The sequence below is a fragment of the Symphalangus syndactylus genome, chromosome 12 (assembly GCF_028878055.3).
Source record: "Symphalangus syndactylus isolate Jambi chromosome 12, NHGRI_mSymSyn1-v2.1_pri, whole genome shotgun sequence".
Classification (NCBI taxonomy): Eukaryota; Metazoa; Chordata; class Mammalia; order Primates; family Hylobatidae; genus Symphalangus; species Symphalangus syndactylus.
This window is the reverse complement of record NC_072441.2, coordinates 45,049,057-45,072,670: the sequence shown is the minus strand read 5'-3', so window position 1 is coordinate 45,072,670 and position 23,614 is coordinate 45,049,057. Positions and strand designations below refer to the sequence as shown.

At 37.4% G+C, this 23,614-nt stretch overlaps 1 protein-coding gene and 1 pseudogene across 12 annotated transcripts in view; one reads left to right on the top strand and one right to left on the bottom strand.

Moving 5' to 3' along the window:
* HFM1 (helicase for meiosis 1) overlaps positions 1 to 23,614 on the top strand; it is a 240,238-nt gene that overhangs the window by 86,104 nt on the left and 130,520 nt on the right. For 6 of the 12 annotated variants that reach the window (XR_010117472.1, XM_063625386.1, XM_063625387.1 and 3 more), the window contains exons 2-3: positions 18,241 to 18,338; positions 22,938 to 23,050. Coding sequence is in view for 11 of the 12 variants with exons in the window: in XM_063625386.1 (XP_063481456.1) it covers positions 18,241 to 18,338; positions 22,938 to 23,050 (211 nt within the window). In the remaining variant the exon portion in view is untranslated. Of the gene's footprint in view, positions 1 to 8,142; positions 8,162 to 14,555; positions 14,702 to 18,240; positions 18,339 to 22,937; positions 23,051 to 23,614 lie in introns of those variants that run through there. The other 6 variants (XM_063625390.1, XM_063625391.1, XM_063625383.1 and 3 more) reach the window with 5 other exon arrangements.
* LOC134734931 (uncharacterized) lies at positions 6,283 to 6,419 on the bottom strand (annotated as a pseudogene).

The window sequence follows — 23,614 nt, the reverse complement described above, 5'->3', positions numbered from 1 at the left end:
TAAAAAATCATGAAGCTATATACTTAAGATTTTTGTACTTTTCTGTATGTAGGTGTGCTAGAACTCAAAGCATTTGCTTAAGAATTAAGACCATCCAAACCTCTAAATCTCTCTCCTTAGTGAGAAGGCATTGGTGGCTATAACCTGAATAGCAACTTATTAAGAAAAATTAGTAGCAGAAATTATTAGAGTTAAACATTTCAGAAAAAGTGTTTAAAATTTATCTTTTGTGTGATTTAATTAATTTCATACAATTACTTTTATTCTAACATCCCAATTAGAGGATATTCAGGTATAACTGAAGAAAAATTACATGGTGTATTAGGGTAGGTGAAGCTACAATGTGGTAATAATGTTCTCCCCTCCCCTTCACCTCCCTGCTCCCAAATCTCAATGGCTTAAAACAGCAAAAGTTTATTTCTTGCGCTTAACAGTCTAATGAGATGTTTGACAGGTGGCTTTCCACTTGACGGTTCAGGGACTCAGGCTCTTTCTGTCTTATGACTCTGCTTTCTTCTAAGATCTTGAGTTCCTCCTGGATCCTCTGTCTGGACAGCCAAGGAGCAAATAGAAAGTGGAAAAGACATACTATTTGTTAACCGCCTTGGCCCTGGGATGACACATCCCTTCCAATCACACGGTAAGAATTAGTTTCTTGATCCTGTAAAAGACAGTGGGACTGGGAAATGTAGTAAACACTGTGCAGAGGAAGAACAAACACATTTAGTGAGGCTCCAGATATCTCTGACACATCTGGAACCCAAGACAGATCATGAGGTCACTAGAGAAATGCTCAACAAAGAACTGCCAGGGAATGGGCATTCTAACAGAAAGAGTTACAAAATGGCGTCTTAATCAGGAATCCTGTTGCATTCAGAGATTTAGAAAAGAAGTCGGAAAAGGAACAGCCTTTCATGATTTGACAGAAAGAAGTTTCTGTGAGGGAGATAGTAATTAGAAAAAAACTGAGATGGAGCCTCTATTGTATTAGAGGAAGAAATATATCAAGGTTAAATATTTGAAGCAGACTGTTGGGAAGTTAGTGAATTCATGAGATATTGTACCGGTCAGTGAGACTTTGAGGCGAGGGAAACAAAACAGAGAGACAAGGAAGGCAGGACTATAAAATATTTTGCATTCTTTTGCCCTCGAGAGTAAGGAAGTCAAGAATACAGTACATATTTCACCAAAAAAGAGTTAAATTCTCACAGGAAAACCTCAGGTTTTACCCACTTCCCAGCATCCCTGACAATGGAAGCTGTACTTAATGGTAATAATTATAATAAAGAAAAACATGTAGGAAACAGTAATTAGACTCTGATGTGAATGCCACCTCTTGGAGTTGTTCAAAATGGTGTTCCTAACCACTTAGCTTCACTTTGGGAGAAGACTGGGGACGAGAGGGTGGGGTTTGTGTCTCAGAAAATAAGGACGGGAGGTGAAGAATGTGAATTATTTTAAGACAGTTAATTTTGGTCTTCTCATGTAAGAGAGCTACTGGGAATTAAGCATATCTGTTATTTCTTCTGTCAACCTTGGTCAAAGTTGCTGTAGACAATAACTTGTATCTACATTGTCTCTCTGCCTAATCAACTCACATAGCTGCCTGGAAGGAATCTTACACTTGGAATGACAGGTGCACATTCTTCTGGTGCCCTGTGTGAAAGGACATGGAATTGTAGAATCTGCTGCTTTGACTATTCTCCCTGTCCTTATTACCATCTAGAAGTGCTGAGACTGAACCCAAGGTGTGTTAGGATAAGGCTAGCCTGCTGAAACAAAGACTACATAAATTCAGTTTTTTTAAAAGAAGGTATATTAGTCTGCTCTCACACTGCTATAAAGAAATACCCGAGACTGGGTAATTTATAAAGGAGAGAGGCTTAATTGACTCAGTTCCACATGGCTGAGGAGGATTCAGGAAACTTAATAATCGTGGCGGAAGGCAAAGGAGAAGCAGGCAAAGAAGAACCTTCTTCACAGGGTGGCAGGACGGAGTGAGTGCAGGCAGGGGAAATGCCAGACTCTTATAAAACCGTCGGATCTTTTGAGACTCACTCACTATCATAAGAACAGCATGAGGGAAACTGCATCCATGACCCAATTACCTCCACCTAGTCCCGCCCTTGACAAGTGAGGGTTTTGGGGATTATAATTCAAGATGAGATTTTGGGTGAGAATACAACCAAACCATATCAGAAGTAAAGGTTTGTTCCACCTAAGTAATAGTCTGCTGTGATTGTCCCAGGCTAGCAGACAGCCCTTCTGATGGTGATAATTTAAGGACCCAGGTTTCATCCATCGTGTTGTACTGTCATCCCTGGGGCATTGCTGCCATCTGCATGGTTAAAAGTGGGTCACTGGTGGGAAAGAGAATGTATCTGAATGTCTGAATCAGAAGTGATACACTTCACTTTCATCACATTTTATTGGCAGGAACTCAGTTATGTTATTCCACTTAACTGCAAGTTGGGGTCACAAACGCTGTCCCTAGTGAGATAAGCCCAGTTATAAATTCATTTATATGAAAGATGAGAAAAATGGATATTGGTGGATATTTGGCAGTATCTATCCAGGAAGAATAGAGAAAGTTAAACAATCACTCAAATTATTTTACACCTATTAGTAAAGAAATATATAGTTGAACTTTGTTCGTACTATGGTTGTGTACACCATTTATTGTAAAATATTCTCAAATTCTGAAAATTATGATTTTTGAAACTACCATTGTACATTACAGTTGCAGAGAATTTTTATCCCCAATTTTGACTTATCTTTAAATGACCAAGATTTCTAAGTCTATATCTTTAAGATTTTCTGTTCCCTCCTTTTCTAAGTCAAATTATTAATGATAAATAAGCAAACACATTGAAAGTTGGGAGCGATATAGTTACTATAAAGAAATGAAGGCAGAAGTTCCTTTTTGCAGTAAGTTTATAAAGCAATAATCCTAAAAATTTGTTTGAAATTTCATATTAACACACTGAAAGTGTAGCCTTGTTAGTTACAGAATATGAGACTTTGTGATTTAGAGTACATAGAGTAAGATACTGAAAGATAACCTTACTTTTTGGTTTTGAATAAAGCTAGAAAGAACGTTTTATACAAGTCTTGGTGTATTCAAGGAAATCACATATCTTGGCCCAATACTTTAGTAATATACAAGACTTAAAATAGGTCCTGTTCTGTATTTTTATTAAGGTAGTGATTTCACTGATATATACAACTATCATAATTCATTAAAATGTATCTTTTAAATAGGTGCAGTTTATTGTACATAAACATTGTACATACCAATTTATTGCTTCTGGTATGGAGGAAGAAATGAGAAGCATGAGAAATGCAAAATATGTGGGTAACTGTGGAAAACTATTTTTTCTATTAGTTTCTTTAAAATATATATAATTTTGAAAAGCAAAAATTAGAACATTGCCTTGAGGGGTTTAAAATATTATGTAGAAGTAATGTATAGAACAACTATAACATAAATTATGGCAGGAATGGGGGTAAATAGACCTAGATTGCCACAAAAAGTACTATATTAACTCTAAGCAGACTGTGAAAATTTAAGGATATATATTGCAATACCTAAAGCAACTACTTTAAAAACTATGAAAAGGTATGATTAAAAAGCGAAGAGAGGACAGGCACGGTGGCTCAAGCCTGTAATCCCAGCACTTTGGGAGGCCGGGGGAGGGGGGTGGATCACGAGGTCAGGAGTTCAAGACCAGCCTGGACAAGATAGCAAAACCCTGTCCCTACTAAAAATACTAAAATTAGCCAGGTGTGGTGGCAGGTGCTTGTAATCTCAGCTACTTGGGAAGCTGAGGCAGAGAATTTCTTGAACCCAGGAGGCAGAGGTTGCAGTGAGCCGAGATCACACCACTGCACTCCAGCCTGGGCAACAGAGCAAAATTCCATCTCAAAAAAAAAAAGAAAAGCTAAGAGATTCAAATTAAAATATAAGAAATATTTAATAATCTGAAAGAGGGCAGGAAAGGGAGAATGAAGAAATGAAAACTGAGATGACAAGTAGAAAATTAATAAAATAGTAGACTGAACCCAACCATATCAACAGTTACATTAAATATAAATTGACTAAACATTCCAATGAAGAAACAAAGATTATCAGACTAGATTAAACAGCAGACGTGACCATCTGCTGACTACAAGGAAGTACTCTAAATATGGAGATACGCTTTAAGTATAAAAATAAAAATAAGATAAAAATATAGATATTTACATTAATGGAATTATAGTCCAGAAATAGAACCACACATATATGGCTGATTGATTTTTCAGTGAAGTTGCCAAAACAAGTCAATGGGAAAATGAAATCAACAAACTGCTGGAAAATCTGGATGTCCATATACAAACAAAAAGAAAAAAAGAACATCTACTCTTATGTCACATAATATGGAAAATTAGCTGAAATGGATGACAGACCTAAAGATAAGCTAAAACTGCAAAACTACTGGAAAATAAGATAGGTGCAAATCTTCACCAACTTGACATAGGCAAACATTTCTTAGAATAAGACACAAAAAGAATGAATCATGAAAGAAAAAATTTATGAATTAGATTTCATCAGCATGAAATATTTTCTTTGGAAGACACTATTAAGAAAATGAAAAGACAGGCCACAGTATGGGAGAAAATACTCTCTGTCATGTATTTGACAAAGGACTGACTGGTATTTAGATAAAGACCTCAACTCAACAGTAAGAAGACACCTCAATAACATTTTATAAAAGATATTGAGTACATGAAAAGATGCTCAGCTTTATTAGTCATTAGATACCATTACAACCATTAGAAAAAATGGAAAAGACTGACAAAGCAAGTGTTGGCAAAGCAGAATTAGCTGGAACTCAAACACAGCTGACAGGAATGCAAAATGGTACAATTACTTTGAAAAACAGTATGGAACTTTCTTAAAAAGGTAAACATATGCCTATCAAATAATCTAGTTATTCTACTCTTACGTATATATACCCTAAATAAATGGAAACATATGACCATATAAAAACTTTTACACAAATGTTCATAGCAATGTCATTCACTATAACTCCAAACTGAAAACAACCCGAATGCCCATCAGCCAGTGAATGGATTAAAAAGTGTATTATATTCATATATAGAATAGTATTATCCAATAATACTAAATGATACTGAATAATATTCAGCAAAAGAAATGAGTTACTCATATATAAAACAATAGGGATAAATCTGAAAATCATTAGACTAAATGAAAGAAACCAGACACAAAAGAATACATGATATATGGTACTTTTTATATAAAATACAACTACTATATAATGATAAAAAGCAGATCAGTGTTTGCCTGCAGCCAAGGGCAGGTGGAACAACTGACTGTAAAGGAAATGAAGAATTTGGCGGCGGCGGGCGGGGGGGGGTCCTAGAAATGTTCTGTATTTTTTTTTTGTTAAGGTGGTGATTTCACAGATATATATATAACTATTGTAACTCATTAAGTTGTGCCTTTTAAATAGATGCAGTTTATTGTACCTAAATTATTCATCAATAAATTTTATAAGGAAAAAACAGGAAAACCTTTTTCATATAATTCTTCATAGTTGAAATCTATTTCTCACCCAATAACAACCCTAATTCAATGGTACTAGTTCAGCCTTCTGAAACCACACCTATAAAAGCATAAACAAAGAATATTTATTCCACTGCGAGTCCCTCAAATATTTGAAAAGAGCTAATTTTTTAAGCCTTTTCTTCTCTGTATTATATACTACCATTCCTCAATCCTCCAGCTTGGTTTTTTTTTTTTTTTTTACATATTGTTTAAGTCCCAGGCTCTTTAACTTTCCTATTTTCCCACCTTCGAAAACACTTTGTTGTCAATATTCCTTATAAACCAAATGCAAAACTCCAAGTGTTATCTGCTAAGTCTTGTTCAATGGGAAGAGTATGGCTTGTGGAAAGAGCAGGAGACTGGGTATATAGAAATTTGAGTTTGCTGGCTCTGCCAATGAAGCAAAGCAATAACTATATATTTCTCAGTATAATGAGGGAGTTGGAATTATTTATTTTACCTAAGATTTTATTCATTTTTAGTATTCAGAAATGAAAGTATAGGTAAGAAACTTCTGAGAAACTTTCTCAATTAAGAAATACAAATCAACTGAGACATTCTGATCACAAGTTACTGAGGCCTAAAAATATTTTTTGGTTTAGATGTTAGGATAATCATAGAAAATTAAAAAAAAATTTGGTATGATTTGAAAACAATCATTTAGCTTTGTATTTAATTTGTATCCATTTTTCTATCTGCATATGTATCATTAGCCCCTAATTTCTGATGTTGGAGATTTTTCCAGTCATGTGCTTTAAACTAATAAGAACAAATACTGCACTTGATCTTAGCCAAAAGGCTGAGAAGTGATGCAGTCATGTGCTTTCAGACCATGCGGGTTTGTGACTTGCTACAAAATCTCTGTGAGTTCAAAACATTCATAACATACAGCAGCTCAGATGTTAGGTTGGGAGAAATAGCTGTTTAGAGGATGCTTTGCTATAAATATTTTAATGTGATTTGTGTATATGAATATGTTGGGAAAGATGTCACTTGGGAGTGAAGTTGAAAGAAAAAATCTTTATGCTTTAAGTCCACTCTGGATAGCAGTAGATATTACAAATAAAATTGGAATTTGTTCAAAGCCAGATATTTTAAAAATACACTTCTTCTGATTGTAATCTTTAAGTAACAACAAAAATCAGTGTTAACTGCTGTTCAAGGGAAATAGTGTGGTTTGTAGAAAGAGCTGGAGATCACATATAGGGGAATTCAGGCAAAATCACCGTATTAGATATCAAATATTCATGTCTAGGATACTTCCCAATTTGGGGAAAATATCAGCTAAATCATGTGAATGGTACTTTTATCCAGAAAAAAAATATGTTTAAACTCCCCAGTATTATACCTTACGGCCTACAAAATAACTTGTTTTGTCAAAACTTCCCCCAAATGACTTGTGATACAAAGCATCCTGCTGGAAAAAGAAGCTTCCTACTACTTGAGTGAGCCACTTGCTCATTCTTAACGTGTGGATGGAATAGACAGTCTGAGCACAAATTGCAGGAATTGGCAAGACTCCTTTTCAGATCTAATGCTGTCATTTTTTTTCTGGGGTAGCAAAGTTTATATTTTCTGTTAATTAAGAAACACATAAAATAGGTGAATAAAGATCAAGTTCTTAACGTTCAATGACACCTTACAGTTTGATAGCTCTTTTACTTCACAGGTATCTGAAAGATGTCCAACATACATTAACTCATTTTGCTTTTATATTAATCACTCTCTTACTCATTGTTTTCTGGGCTTATGAGATTTTAATTCCCATTCAGTCTCCATGTCTTTTCTTAAATCCTCAGCCTTCACTTTTGAGTTGTGTTTCTGGGCAGAACTCTTTCACTGGGACTTGCTTTAACCCACACTACTCTATTTACTAGTGGAAGGATGATGTTCTAATACATCTAATATATGTATCTAATATGTTCTCCATCTGCTTGGTTTCATGCCATTGTCCTCCCCTCCCCATAACACACACATACAAGGCACCTACCCTCAGCCACCCATTCACATATGCACACACACCATTTTTATGAATTCTCAGAAATTTTCCCCATCCATTAAATGAGCAAATGCTTTTAAACTGTGCTACTAAATTTTGTTGTGACACTGATGTTTCATAGGCCACTAATCTGAGTTAGACAAAGCCAAATAACAATGCAGGTAACTCATTTCCTATCAAAAACCATGAAGCATTATTTCTCTGAGAACATGTCCCAGTTGTTGCAATCCTAGATTCTCTGACACTCCCTACTCAATAGTCCCTCTGATTTCCCAGCTGACAACTAGGAAAAGGGGCTTGACAAACTCCAGGTTTTAGCAATCAGTTCAATTAACCATCATAATAGCATATACTTTTCATAAACCAGGCTTACATTCCTGGTTGATTTCATAGCTCCTAGTTCTAGAACTGCCCCTGCAGCCATGGTGACAGTTCTGCTGCCTGCTTCACTGCGTCTACCCTGGCAACATGTTGTTCTGAGGCTAGCAGATCTCACCCAAGGCAGGATTCTCAACTCTGGAAGGCTTAGTGGGGCCAGGCCCAGGGAATGGTCTGTGAGTATTGCTTAAGCCACCTCTCCTCCACAGCTTGGTCCCTGCAGCTTCTCTTGCTGCATCTTTCTCCATCCACTGCTCCCTGGATGCGAATGTGTCTCCCTTAGGGTGCTGGGCACTGGGCTGAGAGGGTCCTAACCTTACCACTCATTCCCTACCAAAGAGCTACTCTATTCCTTTTGCACTTCAACATCTCCCTCTCCCTCTTGAAAGCTATTTCATGTTCTCAGGACTGGTGGAAGCCATGAGCAGCCAGAAGTTCTAGAGAAAATGTTAAAATTTATCCCTTTTTCTTTCTCTAGTGATTATTGGTGGTGGCAGCTCTTGTGTAAAACTGATGTGTCTATTTCCCTTTGTGGTGGCTTCAGACTCTGGGTAGACATGTATACAGCACTCTCAACTTTGTTCCAAGATGCTTTTTACTCAAGATGCTAAAATATATGCTATTGTATGTACTGTGCTTTCTTAAAGCTTTGACAAATTTAAACATGAGATAACCCATGCTTAAATGCATCCTAACTCAACATATATCACAAATGAATAATCATCTGCCGGTTGTGATAGCATCTCTTCCCTCTCCCCATTTCCTGGAAAGGATTCCAGACAAATGCATTATTTCTACTGCTACATAGTGTTTCTTATTTCTTATTCTGTCTACACATCAATTTGTTCAGTTATCTTAACTGGTAATTTTACCGTTGCAATATCTCTTGATTAACTACAAAATAATATCACCTGTAGAAACTCTTATTTCTGGACAACATATATATATAATATTAATCAATCTTTGATCATATGGCTGCAAGATCCTGCCAATTACTTTTTGGCCTGAGACAAAAAACAAAACAAAACATAACAAAAATGCTTTTTTAAAAGTATGTTTTCTACTCCGATTTCTGACATTTAAATATCTTTTGAAGATATCTGTCAGTGGCTTCTAAAAGTTCCTTTATATAATCTTTTTGAAGATATAATATGTTGCATGTTTCATTAATACAATCTTATATAGATTCTGGATGCCAGAATCTTAATTATAATAGTCAGGTAAAGTCTACTCCAGAAACCAACTACCTGAAGGAATATGTTAATTCTTATTTATACAGGGACTTTATAATAATGGCAAAAGAATTTGCTAAGAATGAGTAAACCTAGTATACTCAATGTGAAGTATGTATAGTTTGCCTCACAAAACTGAATACAACTAACCATAAAACATGCATACACTGGTTACGGGTCCCCACATACTTCTCCTGAAGAAACTGGCATTAATTTTTACTTAGGAAATAATCTATGCTGGTGTGGAATATTTCCCTTTGTCCTCAAGTTTATGTACTGGAATGTTTGCTTCCTAGTTCAGGGTTTGTGTTAACACATTTTAGAATCTACTTATACAGTCAAGTACAAAGAACAGCCATTGAATGCTGAATCTTTCTCAACTGATTTCTATGGAAAGCTTATGTTCTTTGTAATATACCTTAGCTGGCTGTCGTTGTATGGTGCATTGGTTCTAGGCCTAATTGGAACATCCTGTCTGGCAGTTCTATTAGGATCAACATTCTTGACTTTGGAGAGCAGAAAATATTTTAAATTCATTTTGGTAGAAGGAGTCAATTTCTGCCTGAAAAGAAAAAAAAAAAAAACAGATTTCCTGAAATAAGAGTATAGGATCTTATACAACACCATTAAACACTCTCCTTAGCCATTTGGAACTCAAGGAATTGCTTTCTAATCAATTTATGTCATTATGTTCTTGGTTACATACATACTTACTAAATCTTTCCTAAAGAAAAATTATCCTGGCCAGGCATGGTGGCTCACATCTGTAATCTGAGCACTTTGGGAGGCCAAGGTGGGCGGATTGCTTGAGGCAATGAGTTTGAGACCAGCCTGGGTAACATAGCAAGACCTCATCTCTACAAAAAATAAAAATAATTTTTTAAAAATTAGCAGGGTGCGGTGTGGTGGTATGTACATGTGGTCCCAGCTACTAGGGAGGCTAAGGCAGGAGGATTGCCTGAGCCCAGGAGGTTGAGGTTATGGTGAGCCAAGAGGTTACAGTGAGCCATCACATAATTGCCCTCTAGCCTGGGCAACAGAGCAAGACCCTGAAGAAAAGAAAAGAAAAGAAAAGAAAAGAAAAGAAAAGAAAAGAAAAGAAAAGAAAAGAAAAGAAGGAAAGGAAAGAAAGAAAGGGCCGGGTGTGGTGGAAGAAAGAAAGAAAGGAAGGAAAGGAAAGGAAAGGAAAGGAAAGGAAAGGAAAGGAAAGGAAAGGAAAGGAGGAAGGAAGGAAGGAAAGAAGGAAGGATGGAAGGAAGGGAGGGCTGGGTGCAGTGGCTCACGCCTATAATCCCAGCACTTTGGGAGGCCGAGGCAGGCGGATCACGAGGTCAGGAGATCGAGACCATCCTGGCTAACATGGTGAAACCCCGTCTCTACTAAAAATACAAAAAATTAGCCGGGCGAGGTGGCGGGTGCCTGTAGTCCCAGCTACTCGGGAGGCTGAGGCAGGAGAATGGCGTGAACCCTGGGGGGCGGAGCCTGCAGTGAGCCGAGATGGTGCCACTGCACTCCAGCCTGGGCGACAGCGAGACTCCGTCTCAAAAAAAAAAAGGAAGGAAGGAAGGGGTAAAAAGAAGGGAGGGAGGGAAGGAAGGAAGGAAGGGGAGGAAGGGAGGAAGAGAGAAAAGAGAAAGAAAGAAAGAAAAAGAAAGAAGGAGCAAAAAGATTTTTTTTTTTTTTGGTTTGTGCTTAATTCAGTCTTCCTTCTGTCATTTAAGTATCTACTCAATTGGGCCTAACTCCCTAAACTTTTCTTTCCTCCTGAGAATCCCATCATATCAAACTACCTTTATTTCCTTTTTTCTGTTTTTTTTTTCTCAGAAATTAATTTTGTAATTCTTAGATTCTTCCCAAATGATCCCTTCACTGTTTCTTGTCCAAATCTGACCATAAAAAACACAACACATTTCCGGCTGTCACCTGCAGAAATAGTCTTGAAACCTCAACATTTCTTGGTTCCTGCTTCTCTAGAGCCATCAACACTAATTTTTCTTTTTTCTTTCTTGTTTTTTTAGATACAGGATCTTGCTCTATTGCCCAGGTTGGAGTGCAGTGGTGGGATCGCAGCTCACTGCAGCCTGGAATTCCTTGGTTCAAGCCATTCTCCTGCCTCAGCCTGCCAAGCAGCTAGGACTATAGGCACACACCACCACGCCTGGTTAGTTTTTAAAATTTTGGTAGGGATGAAGTCTCGCCGTGTTGCCCAGGCTGAGACTAATTTTTCAATATCAATTTCTACTGACTAATCAGAGTGTAAAAGATGTGGACATTACAAAGTAAAGAAAATTTTGGTTATGTTGGATATATCAGCTAGAACTCATGGCATTGGCTGTAATAGCATTACCATATGTCCCAGCAATTCCACTCCTAGGTACATATCCAAAGGAATTGAAAGCAGGGACTTGAACAGAGATATTTACACACGAATGTTCATAGAAGCATTATTCACAATAGTCAAAAGGTGGAAATGTGGAAACAACTCAAATGTCCCTTAGCCAGGATTACAAATGGATAAACAAATTGTGGTATATAAATACAATAGAATATTACTGAGCCTTAAAAAGGAGTAAAATTCTGATCCATGCTACAACATGGATGAACATTGAAAACATTATGCTAAGTGAATAATCCAGAAATAGAAGAACAAATATTGTATGATTCCACTTATATGAAGTACTTAGGATAGGTAAACTCATAGAAATAGAAAGTAGAATAGAGGTTACCAGGAATTAGGGAAAGGGGAGAAGGAGGAGTTCCTGTTTAATGGGCAGAAATTTCTTTTCTTTTTTTCTCTTATACTTTAAGTTTTGGGGTACATGTGCACAACGTGCAGGTTTGTTACATAGATATACATGTGCCATGTTGGTTTGCTGCACCCATCAACTCATCATTTACATTAGGTATTTCTCCCAATGCTATCCCTCCCCCAGCCCCTCACCTCCCAACAGGCCCCAGTATATGATGTTCCCCTCCCTGAATGGGCACAAATTTCTTACTGGGGATAATGAAAAAGTTTTGGGTATGGATAAGAGTGATGGTTATACAACATTGTGAGTGTATTTAATGTCCCTGAATTATACATTTATATATGGTTAAAATTATAAATATTATGCATGTTTTACCACAATGAAAGAAAGAAAGCGCGCCTTCTAGTGGGAGCTGGGTGCAGAGAGAGCTCTGTATTCTTGGCTGCAGCTGTCTAGAATGGAGCCTGTCTCGCTAAGCTGGGACTTGGGAGTCTTGGATAAAATACCACAGACCCTTGCCTTTCTTACCAAATTTTTGTATGTCTTTCTTGAAGAGATGTTTCTTCTTTTGCTGTTTGCCCTTAGGATCATTTCCAGAGGGTCTGAGTCATTTTTCTAGAATTTTCACCAGTTTCACTGAGAAGTGAGATAGCAAAGCTCTTTATGCAGTCATGCCAGAAGTTGATCGGGAAGACTATATTTCAAATGTTAGTTATGTTATTCAATTTGGAGGATTGCTTATAACGTTGTTGCACTGGTTGTAAAATTAAATCTTTAGGATTAAAATGTTTTCTTGAGAAATGTGGCAACATTACTAAAAACCATGGTAATCCCTCCCCCTAAAATGGGATTTTTAGTAACTTTATCACTGTCCTGAGGCTTCCTTTTAAAAACTGAAGCTTTGACATTTTTATTACATTATTTTAAGACAAAGTAAGGCTGTATAGATTCCCCACAGATTCTTGAATAAATGAGTGAGTGAGTGAATGAACGAATGAATGTTTTTTGTTTATGAACATGGTGGCCATTTGCTACTGTGTGCTTTGACAGTAAGACTCCCCCTGTACCTTCCTGTTGCTCAATTCTACAATTCTATCACTGAAACCTTATCTTAGTTCAAGCTGCTATAACAAATTACCATAGGCTGGGTGGCTTAAACAGCAAAGATTTGTCACAATTTTGGTGCCTGAGAAGTCCAAGGTCACAGTGCAGGCAGATCCGGTGTTTGGTGAGGGCCTCCTTCCTGGCTTGCAGATACCGTCCTCCTGTATCCTCACATCGTAGAAAAAGAGCGAGCTAACTCTCTGGCCTCTTAAAAGGGCACAATCCTACTCATGAAGGCTCTACCCTTTTGAGTTAATTACCTCACAAAAGTCCCACGTTCAAATATCATCACATCGGGGGTTAGAATTCAACGTATGAATTTCAACACATTCAGGGGTTCACTATAACAAATGCACTGTTTTGTTATTTTCCTCTATGCAGTCTATGGAAAGTAACTTTCCTCTCCAGTATTTTTGAGAGGAATGATAATTCAACCTTTCTATTAAGAATAGTTTATGCAGTCAAAATGTTATTTTCTCCAAGAGACAAAGACTTGTTATTTTATCAGTATCCAAATAACTGGCTTATCCAATTACTGGAATAATTTTACATTTCAGAGAAGGTGAAAGAAATTAATATTCATGAACATTTACTGTGTAGTAGGACTACTGCAAGTATTATTTTATTTAACCCTTGCAGCAGTATCTAGGAGTTAGAGCTTATTAGTATCACTGAGGATGAAGAATTAAGACTTAAAAGTTGGGTCTTTTCCAAGGTCATATAGCTAAAGAACAGTAGAACTGCAAGGAAAAAAGAGGACAGGAATAGGGCAGTCAGACAGCAGTAGGTTGGCCCTAGATGTCACAGGTGGGGGTTTCCAAAGGAAAGATAAATGTCTCTGCGAGAAAAGCATCATTGATTCGTTGCTATTTTATCATCTACAAAACATTCCCTGCCAAATCTTCAGAGGACAATTCTAAAGAAACTTAAAAGGATAACTTATAGTTTGTTCGTGTTTGCAGCCTAAGAACACATTATTGCCCTGTTTTTATAAATTCATGTTGGCTAAACATATTTAAATATCATTGTGTTTTAGAACATTTATTTCTGAAATTTAACTTTATTTCTGAATCAAGTTCCTCAGTAATACTGACCTCATGAGTGCCACGGTGATATTTTATAAATAATACAGGTAAAACACTTTTTAGGTACGAAGAGACTGGAAATCCCAGAGCTGAGGCCTGGCTAACTTTTATGAGAAAGGCAGGTTGGGGTATGTTTGTGGAGTGGTGGTTGTAGGGGTAGAGAAGCAGGTTAGCTTAGGGAAAGGGTACCGTTTAGTAGACCCTTAGAAACTAGGATTAGGAGCTGTATTTAACGAGAATAGACACAGTAAACTGCAAGAGATATATTCAAAACCAGTTATAAACTTTCGGAGAAAAAAAGGTAGGAAGGGAGGGGTTGGGGGCTTGGGCGATCCATTGCTTGGAGCTCGGCTTAGCTAGGCTGGGGGTCCTCCGAGGGGCTGATGAATCGGCGCTCGACTGGCCTAGGAGCTGCCCGCAGGGAGGTGAGGAGTGGGGCCCGGACGCCCGCGGGGAAAGTGGGGACCGGGGTCCGACGCCCGCGGGGAAGTGGGGACCCAGCCGAGCCGTCCGAGCAGCAGTCGATCTCTAGAGCCGTCTGCCGGGTAGGCAGCGGACGGGCGCGGCGAGTTGTTGGTCACCAGCCGACTCCAGGCCGCGGGCCCGCGCCAGGCGCCTCAGCCGCATTTCCAGTCAGACAGCAGTGAGGCTTGAGGCGCGCTTGGGCGCAGGGCGGGCCCAGCTCCCCGCGGGGTGGGACTGGCTGGGCGTCCGGCCCGCCCCTAGAGTCGGCTGATTGGTGTTCGGTTCCTGTGTCTTGTGTTCTGGTGTGTGGCGCCCCCTGAGCGAGCGCTTGGGGGGACGTACCCATCTGTCTGAGCCGCGGGTTTCACAGCGGTGGGAGGAAACGGGAACCTGGGTGTGGAGTGACGCGCCCCAGCGCGCCGTTCTTGCGCCACTCTCGGGGCCCTAATCCACAGAGCTGTTATTTTGCTTTAGGTGCTGATCCGTTCCCCAGCCAGACCCTTCCAGCCCCGTTGGTGCCGGGGGAGAGGGGGTGAGATATGGGGCTCCGACAATTGTATGGTCCTTTCCCAGGCCGAGCCTCGGAGTAATTTGTTCCCATTGATTTCTCCTTCTTTGTCAAATTCTCTGCAGTTATTTGTGACGGTCGGTTATTCCCGTAAATGTTGGTCCCTACTTCTTCCTTAACTCACAAAAATTTCTAGCAAATCAATAATTTATATCTGAGTTTCTGTACTTTTAAAATAAGGAGTATATTTCTGAGTAAAAATTGTAAGAAATAAGTAATAGGCCTGCAAATTTATACAATAAGTTTATACAATAATTGTATACAATACAATAATTTTATACAATAAGATTACAGAAGACAAAATGGTGAATTGTCATTAATATAACTAGAGATTAATTGTATCTAGTTGTATTAATATTTAACTAGAGACTGTCATTAATATAACTAGAGAAGGTCTGCACCGCAAATTATGTAGACTCAAAAATAGTTTAAGTATTTTAACAGTGATTATAGCAGAGCAGACACTTAAAAATAAAACTACCTGGGATGATATTGTTTATTGTGTTCGGCAATCTAATTTTGTGCCACATGCTGAAATTAAAACTTTAGTAATAAATAATAGGAACTTAGAAAATCTGAATCTAAACCTAGAACTTTAATTAATTTAAAATAGCATCCCCTCACATCCAAACTCATACTGAACTGTAGCAAGGTCCGTTTTAGGACCTGTGTTTCTTTTTTTAAAAAAAGATTTATTTACATAATGAAAGTGCTAAATTCATCATCTTTTAGAACCTTCATGATTTTATTTACATAAATCCTGAACTAGAAAAAAATTTCACATTTTTAAACTGAACGTTGAAGATTGGGGGTCAAATTTTAAGTTTCTAAGTTAACAGAAAATTATTCTTATTTAACACTATTTTTATAAACTGGTTATTGCTAACGCATTTATTCCACAATACATTCTTATGGACCATTTACTGTGTGCCAGGCACTATTCTGGGTTATTAGAACACATTAGTGAGCAAAAAGTCCTTGCTTGCTCTAAAGGGAGAAACATAATAAAAAACTAAGCATATACTATAATGTTAGTTATCAATTCATGCTATGAAGAAAAATAATGCAGGATGAGAGGATGCAGTTTTAGATAAGGGGTGTTTTTTTCATAGGACCATATAAGAACTAAAATACGTACATGATATTTTTATTCTGAACCCAAACAAGTTATATTCTTGTATGCTAGAACTAGAAATCAAAAATTCTTCTGAAAATATTTGCTGTTTGTATAGGAGGTTTTTGTCAGTTTATGCAACACTTTTCTTCCCAAATGTTTTAAATTTATAGTTCTGTTGTCTATTTGTAGTTGCTTTGGGAAGAAAGTATTCAAGTGTATAAAAGTGTTAGCCTTAAGATTTTCGACTTAAATTCTGAGGTAGCAAAGCCATATGAAACTGGTCTGGTGAGGTTTATTTTAGAAAAAGTTTCTTTTGTTTGAACATAGTTTTCCTAAAACTAGAAAGGGAACATTTTATTTGTTACTTTTTGGGCAATATAAAAACATGATTAACATTTTCATTTATACTTTTTCAGATAATTGTTTTCAAGTTCTGTAATTGTTTACTTAAAGCAGTTAAAGACTTTGCATATTTCTGAATGACTCCCTCTACCTCCTGCCCTATTATCCTAGGCTTCTATTTTTTGTATAGTCAAATTGTTTTAGACATTTATAGAACCAGACTAGTTTGTGTCATTTTTACTACTTGTTTTTGTTGGTAATGGATTAATAGATAGAGAAAAATGAAGAGGGCAATTACATTAAACAGATGGAAGGGGGAAGAACCCAATAACGAAAACAGCAAAAACCCCACAATATTCTATATCAGTAAGAACAGCCCTAAAGTATATATACAGGTTTAGTTCTCATACAGTAGCATTTGTCAAGCGGTGTATGTGGAAACATTCTCCCTTCCCCATATCACTCCCATTTGTATCTCATCCCCACATCAAGGAGGATTCAAAATTGGAGAGACATAATCTGACTTAGTAATGTGTATTTCTCCACTAGATGGCATTAATACAATTTCTTTGATTGTAGTTTCTATCTTGAGGACAAATTTACAATGTATTAACTAAAACAGAAGAAACAGAAATGTGATTTATGTTTTACAATTTGTTCGTCTGATTTTATGGTTTGTCATATAGAATGTTCTATGATGTTTAAGAATTTAGAAAATAGGATATGCAGGGAAAAATAATTCTAATGGGAGCAATGTGTGTATCTAGAGACTAGTTTTTTTTTTTTTTTAAATCACATTTGCATCTTTGTTCAGCCCCAGATTTTTGTTATGTTCCAAGGTGGCCACTGCTGAATGTTTTTATCCTTTATGTTTAGATAATATCTCTGAGTGCAAAAATTATCTTTTAAAAAAGAATGTAAACATATGTAGTATATGCATTATCTAATATAAATGTAAATATGCATGTGTTAAACTTATAATTTTTTTATTTTGAAAAAGTTCAAACATATGAAAAAATACTATAATGAACCCCATGTACCTATTACATAGCTTTAGCTGTGATCAACTCATCGTCAATATTATTTCAATACTCCTTCATCTCTCCCCTTTATTTTGAAGCAAATCCCTGCGTATGTACATAGTATATTGTTAGAGGTGCACATATTCACAATAAAATGTGCTGTCCTAACTCGAAAATAATGGTGTGAACAAAGTAGTAAGAGCCCAAGAAGACTGATTAATTCTGCCTTGAGGAAGAAGACAAATTCAGAAAAGCCTTTGAAGAAGAAATGACATGTGACCTATAACATGAAGGATGGATAGGAATTTGCCAGTTGGAGAATGGCAGAAAACACATTCCAAGCATTGGAGCACTATGAAGAGAAGGGAGCAAGTGTGAATCCGTGAATGAGTGGAAAACAGAATAATGTATGTGAATATTGAGGTGCTTTGAAGGAAGTTGCAGACGATGAAGCTGGAAGGATAGTCTGTAGTTATATTTTACAGGAGACTGGAAAATTAGTGATTATACAGAAATATTTTTCTACATCTTTATAAATAAAATATAAACTACTTTTTCTGTATTTTGTAGATTTATGATGAAGTCCAGTTTTCAACAATGCTGAAATCAAATGATTGCTTGTTTCCTTTGGAAAATTTGTTTTTTGAAAAACCAGATGACGTTGAAAAGTAAGTAATCTCCCTTAAAGATTGATAACATAGTATATTACTTTAGGATTTTTTGAATTTGGGTGAGTTTTAGTTTTCTCTCTGGTAAATACACAAAAATGAGGAATCAACAGAACGATATTTCAGTTACATATTTGGAATTTACAAACATGGAATTCTCTTACCAGTAGTATAGGGGAGTAACTGAAGTTTAACATCTTAAATGTTATAGTTTTAAAAATAGAATAGATTTGGGCCAGGCGCTGTGGCTCACGCCTGTAATCCCAGCACTTTGGGAGGCTGAGGCGGGTGGATCACCTGAAATCAGGAATTCAAGACCAGCCTAGCCAACATGGTGAAACCCTGTCTCTACTAAAAGCACAAAAAAATTAGCCGGTCCTGGTGGCGCATGCCTCTAATCCCAGCTACTTGGGAGGCTGAGGCATGAGAATCGCTTGAAGCCGGGAGGCGGAGGTTGCAGTGAGCCAAGATGGCGCCACTGCACTCCAGCCTGAGCAACAGAGTGAAACTCTGTATCAAAAAAAAAAAAAAAAAAAGATTTTTGCCTATTTGGCTTGCATTTATTTGCATTTCTGGTTTGTTCGGATTATTTTTGGCCAATCTAAAAATGGGAAATAATGCTCAAAGAGTAGCTTAGGACAAGGAATGACGTCACCATTTGGAAACAGAATGGACAGTATGCCAAAGGCAAAGTATGATAGGCACTTTAAGTGCTGGCAGGAAGTAGGGGAGGGAATAAAGATGTGAGACCAAAGAAAACAAGACTAGAGAGTAGGTAGTATGTTAAATACTGACTTTTATGGATTTTCATGTGCATTGTTCAATTTTGAATTTTCTATGTATTTTTAGTGTATTGTATTATCCTATTTTAATGAGGTATATTTATTGCCTCATTATTTTACTTGTTCATTCAAATAGTGATTGAAAGTTGAAAGGGTTATAAAAAGGATGAAACAGACTTTTACTTACAAAGTACTTAAAATCTAGTTGAGATTAAACACACAAATGGAAAGACATTAATAAGTAATATGACCATGTAAATAATCATCTATACTGGGACACTTTTGAGAGCGAAAGAGCACATCCAACTGGGGCAGCATGTGTTAATCAGGTCTGGCCAATGCAAATTTTGTAACATATGGTTGTTTTTCTGAAAATACGGTCAAAAATATGTGCAAAGCAAATGACAAGCATATGTTCATGCAATGAAATTTCAGACTTGGAAGGGAGGTCGTCTTGGAGTACACAGTCAGGTCAGGCTTTTTGGGTAGTAGGGGGAGACTTCAGGAGGCTTTGAAGGATTTGATAATTCCTATAGAAAGAGAAGAAGTGGGCATTTGAAGGCAGAGTGTTAGAGCAAGAGAAAAAGAATGGAGATAGGACAATTCATGGTACTTTTAAGAGATAACAGGTAGAGAAGTTTCCTGGAATAGACAATTCATGAAGGAGAAACATTGGGACATAAAGTTAGAAATTCTAAGTTGAGGTTAGATGGTGATGTGTGTTAAATGCTGGAATAAGGATTTTGGATATAATTCACTGTGGGTTAAAAGCCATTGAATTAAATCAACAATTATTTATTGAAATTATGTAAAGGACTTTGCTAAGTACTGCTGGTGTAAATGGACATAAAAATAAAACTAGATATTTATAATCTAGAGGGAATATCAACTATCTATCTGTCAAAGCTATCCATCTACTTCTCTGTTTCTCTCTGTTATCTATCTGTACATTCACACAGCTCAAGGCAGACTATAATACATATTATAGGTTCCCTCTATAAGAAGAAGGGAGGAGAAAATCTTTGGGAACCTAGGGAGATTTCTTGGAAAAGGTAGGATTTGAGCCAGCCTTTGAATATAAGCTCTAGTGCCTAGAACAATACCTGGCGCATAGTACTCAGTAAATAATTACTGAATGGATTAATGAATGAATAAAATAGTAGAACTTCTGCACGTAGATATCGAGTGGGGCAGGGCACAGGGGTAAGCTGAGTAAATATCTTTGAATGAGGGCGAGGAGTGACCAGCCACGGTGGCTCACTTCTGTAATCCCAGCACTTTGGGAAGTTGAGGTCGGCAAATCACTTGAGTCCAGGAGTTTGAGACTAGCCTGGCCAACATGGTGAAACGCCATTTCTACTAAAAATACAAAAATTAGCCGGACATGGTGGTATATGCCTGTAATCCCAGCTACTGGGGAGGCTGAGGCATGAGAATCGCTTGAACCCAGGACGTGGAGGTTGCGGTGATCCGAGATCTGGCCACTGCACTCCAACCTGGGTGGCAGAGTGAGACTCTTGTCTCAGGAGGGAAAAAAAAAAAAAGATGAGGAGAGAATGCATTATCTATTTGTTATACAACAGGGAGTTCAGTTTAGTTTGGACTGTAAGATATGTGTAGGAGATTTAAAACTATAAGGTGGTCTAAGACCACCAGGAAGTTTGGCAATATTTGAAAGCCATTGAAGAATTTTGAATGGAGTAATGTAATGAAAACAATTCCAAATGAATATGGTAGGAACTTGTAAAATATATTAGAGAGAAAGCCTGGAGGCAGTGAGGGCAGTTAAGACAAGCTAGTAAGAGCCTTGATTATGATAATGACCGTGGAAACACAAAGAAAATGATGAATTTAAGAAGCATTACAAGGAATATACAATAAGACCTAATATGTATCTAGATATAGTTAGTAAAAAAGATACTATGGTTTGGATTCTGGGTGACTGGGATGATGATGTCACCTCTGGAAAAAAATTGGGAAATTATAAGGAAGATTTGATTTTATTAAGAGGCAGAATAGTACCGCTATTATTCCTGTTTCTTGGATTTTCTGAAATAGTCCTTGTGTAGAGAAGAGTTAATAAAGCAGACCTAAACTGCTGTTCTTGAAAAGGCCAGTTTGCAAGGGTGGCTTTGGCTAGAGTCTGAGAACTTAGATTTCAGGAAGATCCCCTCCATTAACTGACAACAGTGGCTTACTATGTGTAAACTGTTTATACAAATAATATGGTTAATGTTGAACACCTGCTTTTTTTCTGAGATTCTGGAATTCAGGTGTGTGCTAGACAGGGGATGCTTATGTTAATGTTAGCCCCCAATAAAAACGTGGGCATTGGGTCCCTGAAGAGCTTCCCTTCTTTGGCAACATTTCATGGGTATTGTCCCAAGTCATTACTGAGATAATTAAGTGCCTCCTGCAGAGTCTGCTGGGAGAAGACTCTTGAAAGCTCATGCCTGGTTTTCCTTGGACTTCGTCCTGGTAGCCTCGAGTAGCACTACATGCTGAGTCTTATGAGTCATTTTAGGGTATTATTGAACTGGGGGTGATCTTGGGGACCCTCTGACATAGTACTAAATTTTAAAAGATCTGGCCTGTTATTAAACAGTCTGTTAGACGTTGCCAGATAATATGTTGTAGATTTTTTACTCGGAAAATGTGGTAAGAGTAGCTTTGTGCTAGGTGCTCTGTGAGACAGAAAAGTAAAAGACTGAGTCTCTCACTTTAGAGAGAGTAATATCCTAAATGACTAGATCATAAAATCTTTGGAACTTGGTATAGACAAAATATATGATGCTCTTCTCAACTTTATTTCCTGTCACCTAACACTTATCTTTTTGTCCTAATGAAGAACAAGTCAACTTTGATGGGAAAGGAACCATTAAAGCAGTATCAGTTAACACAATCACAGTTGAAAGATGAGGAGGGATAGTTAATGATGCCAACAGTAATTGGCAAAAATATCAATTACTATAGGTTATAAAGAGGTCATCAGTTTCAAATGATTTCTTGGATTTTTCTGTAGTTTGTAGATGGTTTGGACTAAGAATATTTAGGTTAGGACATTATAATGTTATAGGAATACTCTAGAACAACGGTCCCCAAACTTTTTGGCACCAGGGACTGAATTTGTGGACAGTTTTTCCACAGATGGTTTTGGGATGAAACTGTTCCACCTCAGATCATCAGGCATTAGATTCTCATAAGGAGCATGCAACGTAGAGCCCTCTCATGTGCAGTTCACAATAGGGCTCGCACTCCTGTGAGAATCTAATGCCGTTGCTGATCTGACAGAAGTCAAAGCTCAGGCACTAATGCTTACTTGCCCAGTGTTCACCTCTTGCTGTGCAGCTGGGTTCCTAACAGGCTAGCATCAGTCTGAGGCCCCAGGGTTGGAGATCCCAGCTCTGGAATACCAGTAATGGTGTCGTTTACACATTGATGACCCTTGATTTGTTGTGAGATATGTCAAGTAATTTGTTACTTGTAATAGTTAAAATGCTAAAGTTTGAGAATGATTTACTACTTCGTTTTTATATTGGAGCAGATTTAAGATTCCCGTTACTGGCATTTGAATTGGAGAAAAGGAGATAGAGTTATTGCCATTATTTAGGTAGCATATCTCACACAGCAGTATCATTAATCCTATGATACATAAGGGTAAAAGGTTGAGAACACTGCTGTATGGGGATAGATCAAAGTCCTGACAGAAAGTTAATTTATAGGATGTTTAAGAGTCTGAGTAATGTTTAATAAATACATAGCTTCTCGTGTTATATCTTTATTAACATATATACTCACATTTTTATATTTTATACAGCCATCCAGACAATGAAAAGTCATTGGATTGGTTTCTCCCTCCTGCTCCATTGATTTCAGAAATTCCAGATACTCAGGAGTTAGAGGAAGAATTAGAAAGTCATAAACTGTTAGGTAAATTATCACATATTTGTTTTGAAGCCAAACCCATACAGTTCATGGCAATATTTTTTTAAAAACCCTGATTTGATTGTTATATGTTGTGTATACATGTATCAAAATAATGCATATGCCCCCAAAATATGTATACTCATATTGGGTATTGATTTCAGAAATTTGAGATACTCAGGAGTTAAAGGAAGAATTAGAAAGTCTGAGATGCCGAGGTGGGCAGATCACGAGGTTAGGAGTTCGAGACCAGCCTGGCCAATATGGTGAAACCCCATCTCTACTAAAAATACAAAAAAACTAGCTAGTCATGGTGGTGTGCACCTGTAGTCCCAGCTACTCAGGAGGCTGAGGCAGGAGAATGGCTTGAACCCAGGAGGCAGAGGTTGCAGTGAGCCGAGATTGCGATTGCGCCATTGCACTCTATCCTGGGCAATAGAGGGAGACTCTGTCTCAAAAAAAAAAAAAAAAAAAAGTACTAAACTGTTAGGTAAATTATCACATATTTGTTGTGAAGCCAAACCCATACAGTTCATGGCAATATTTTTTTAAAAACTCTGATTTGATCAT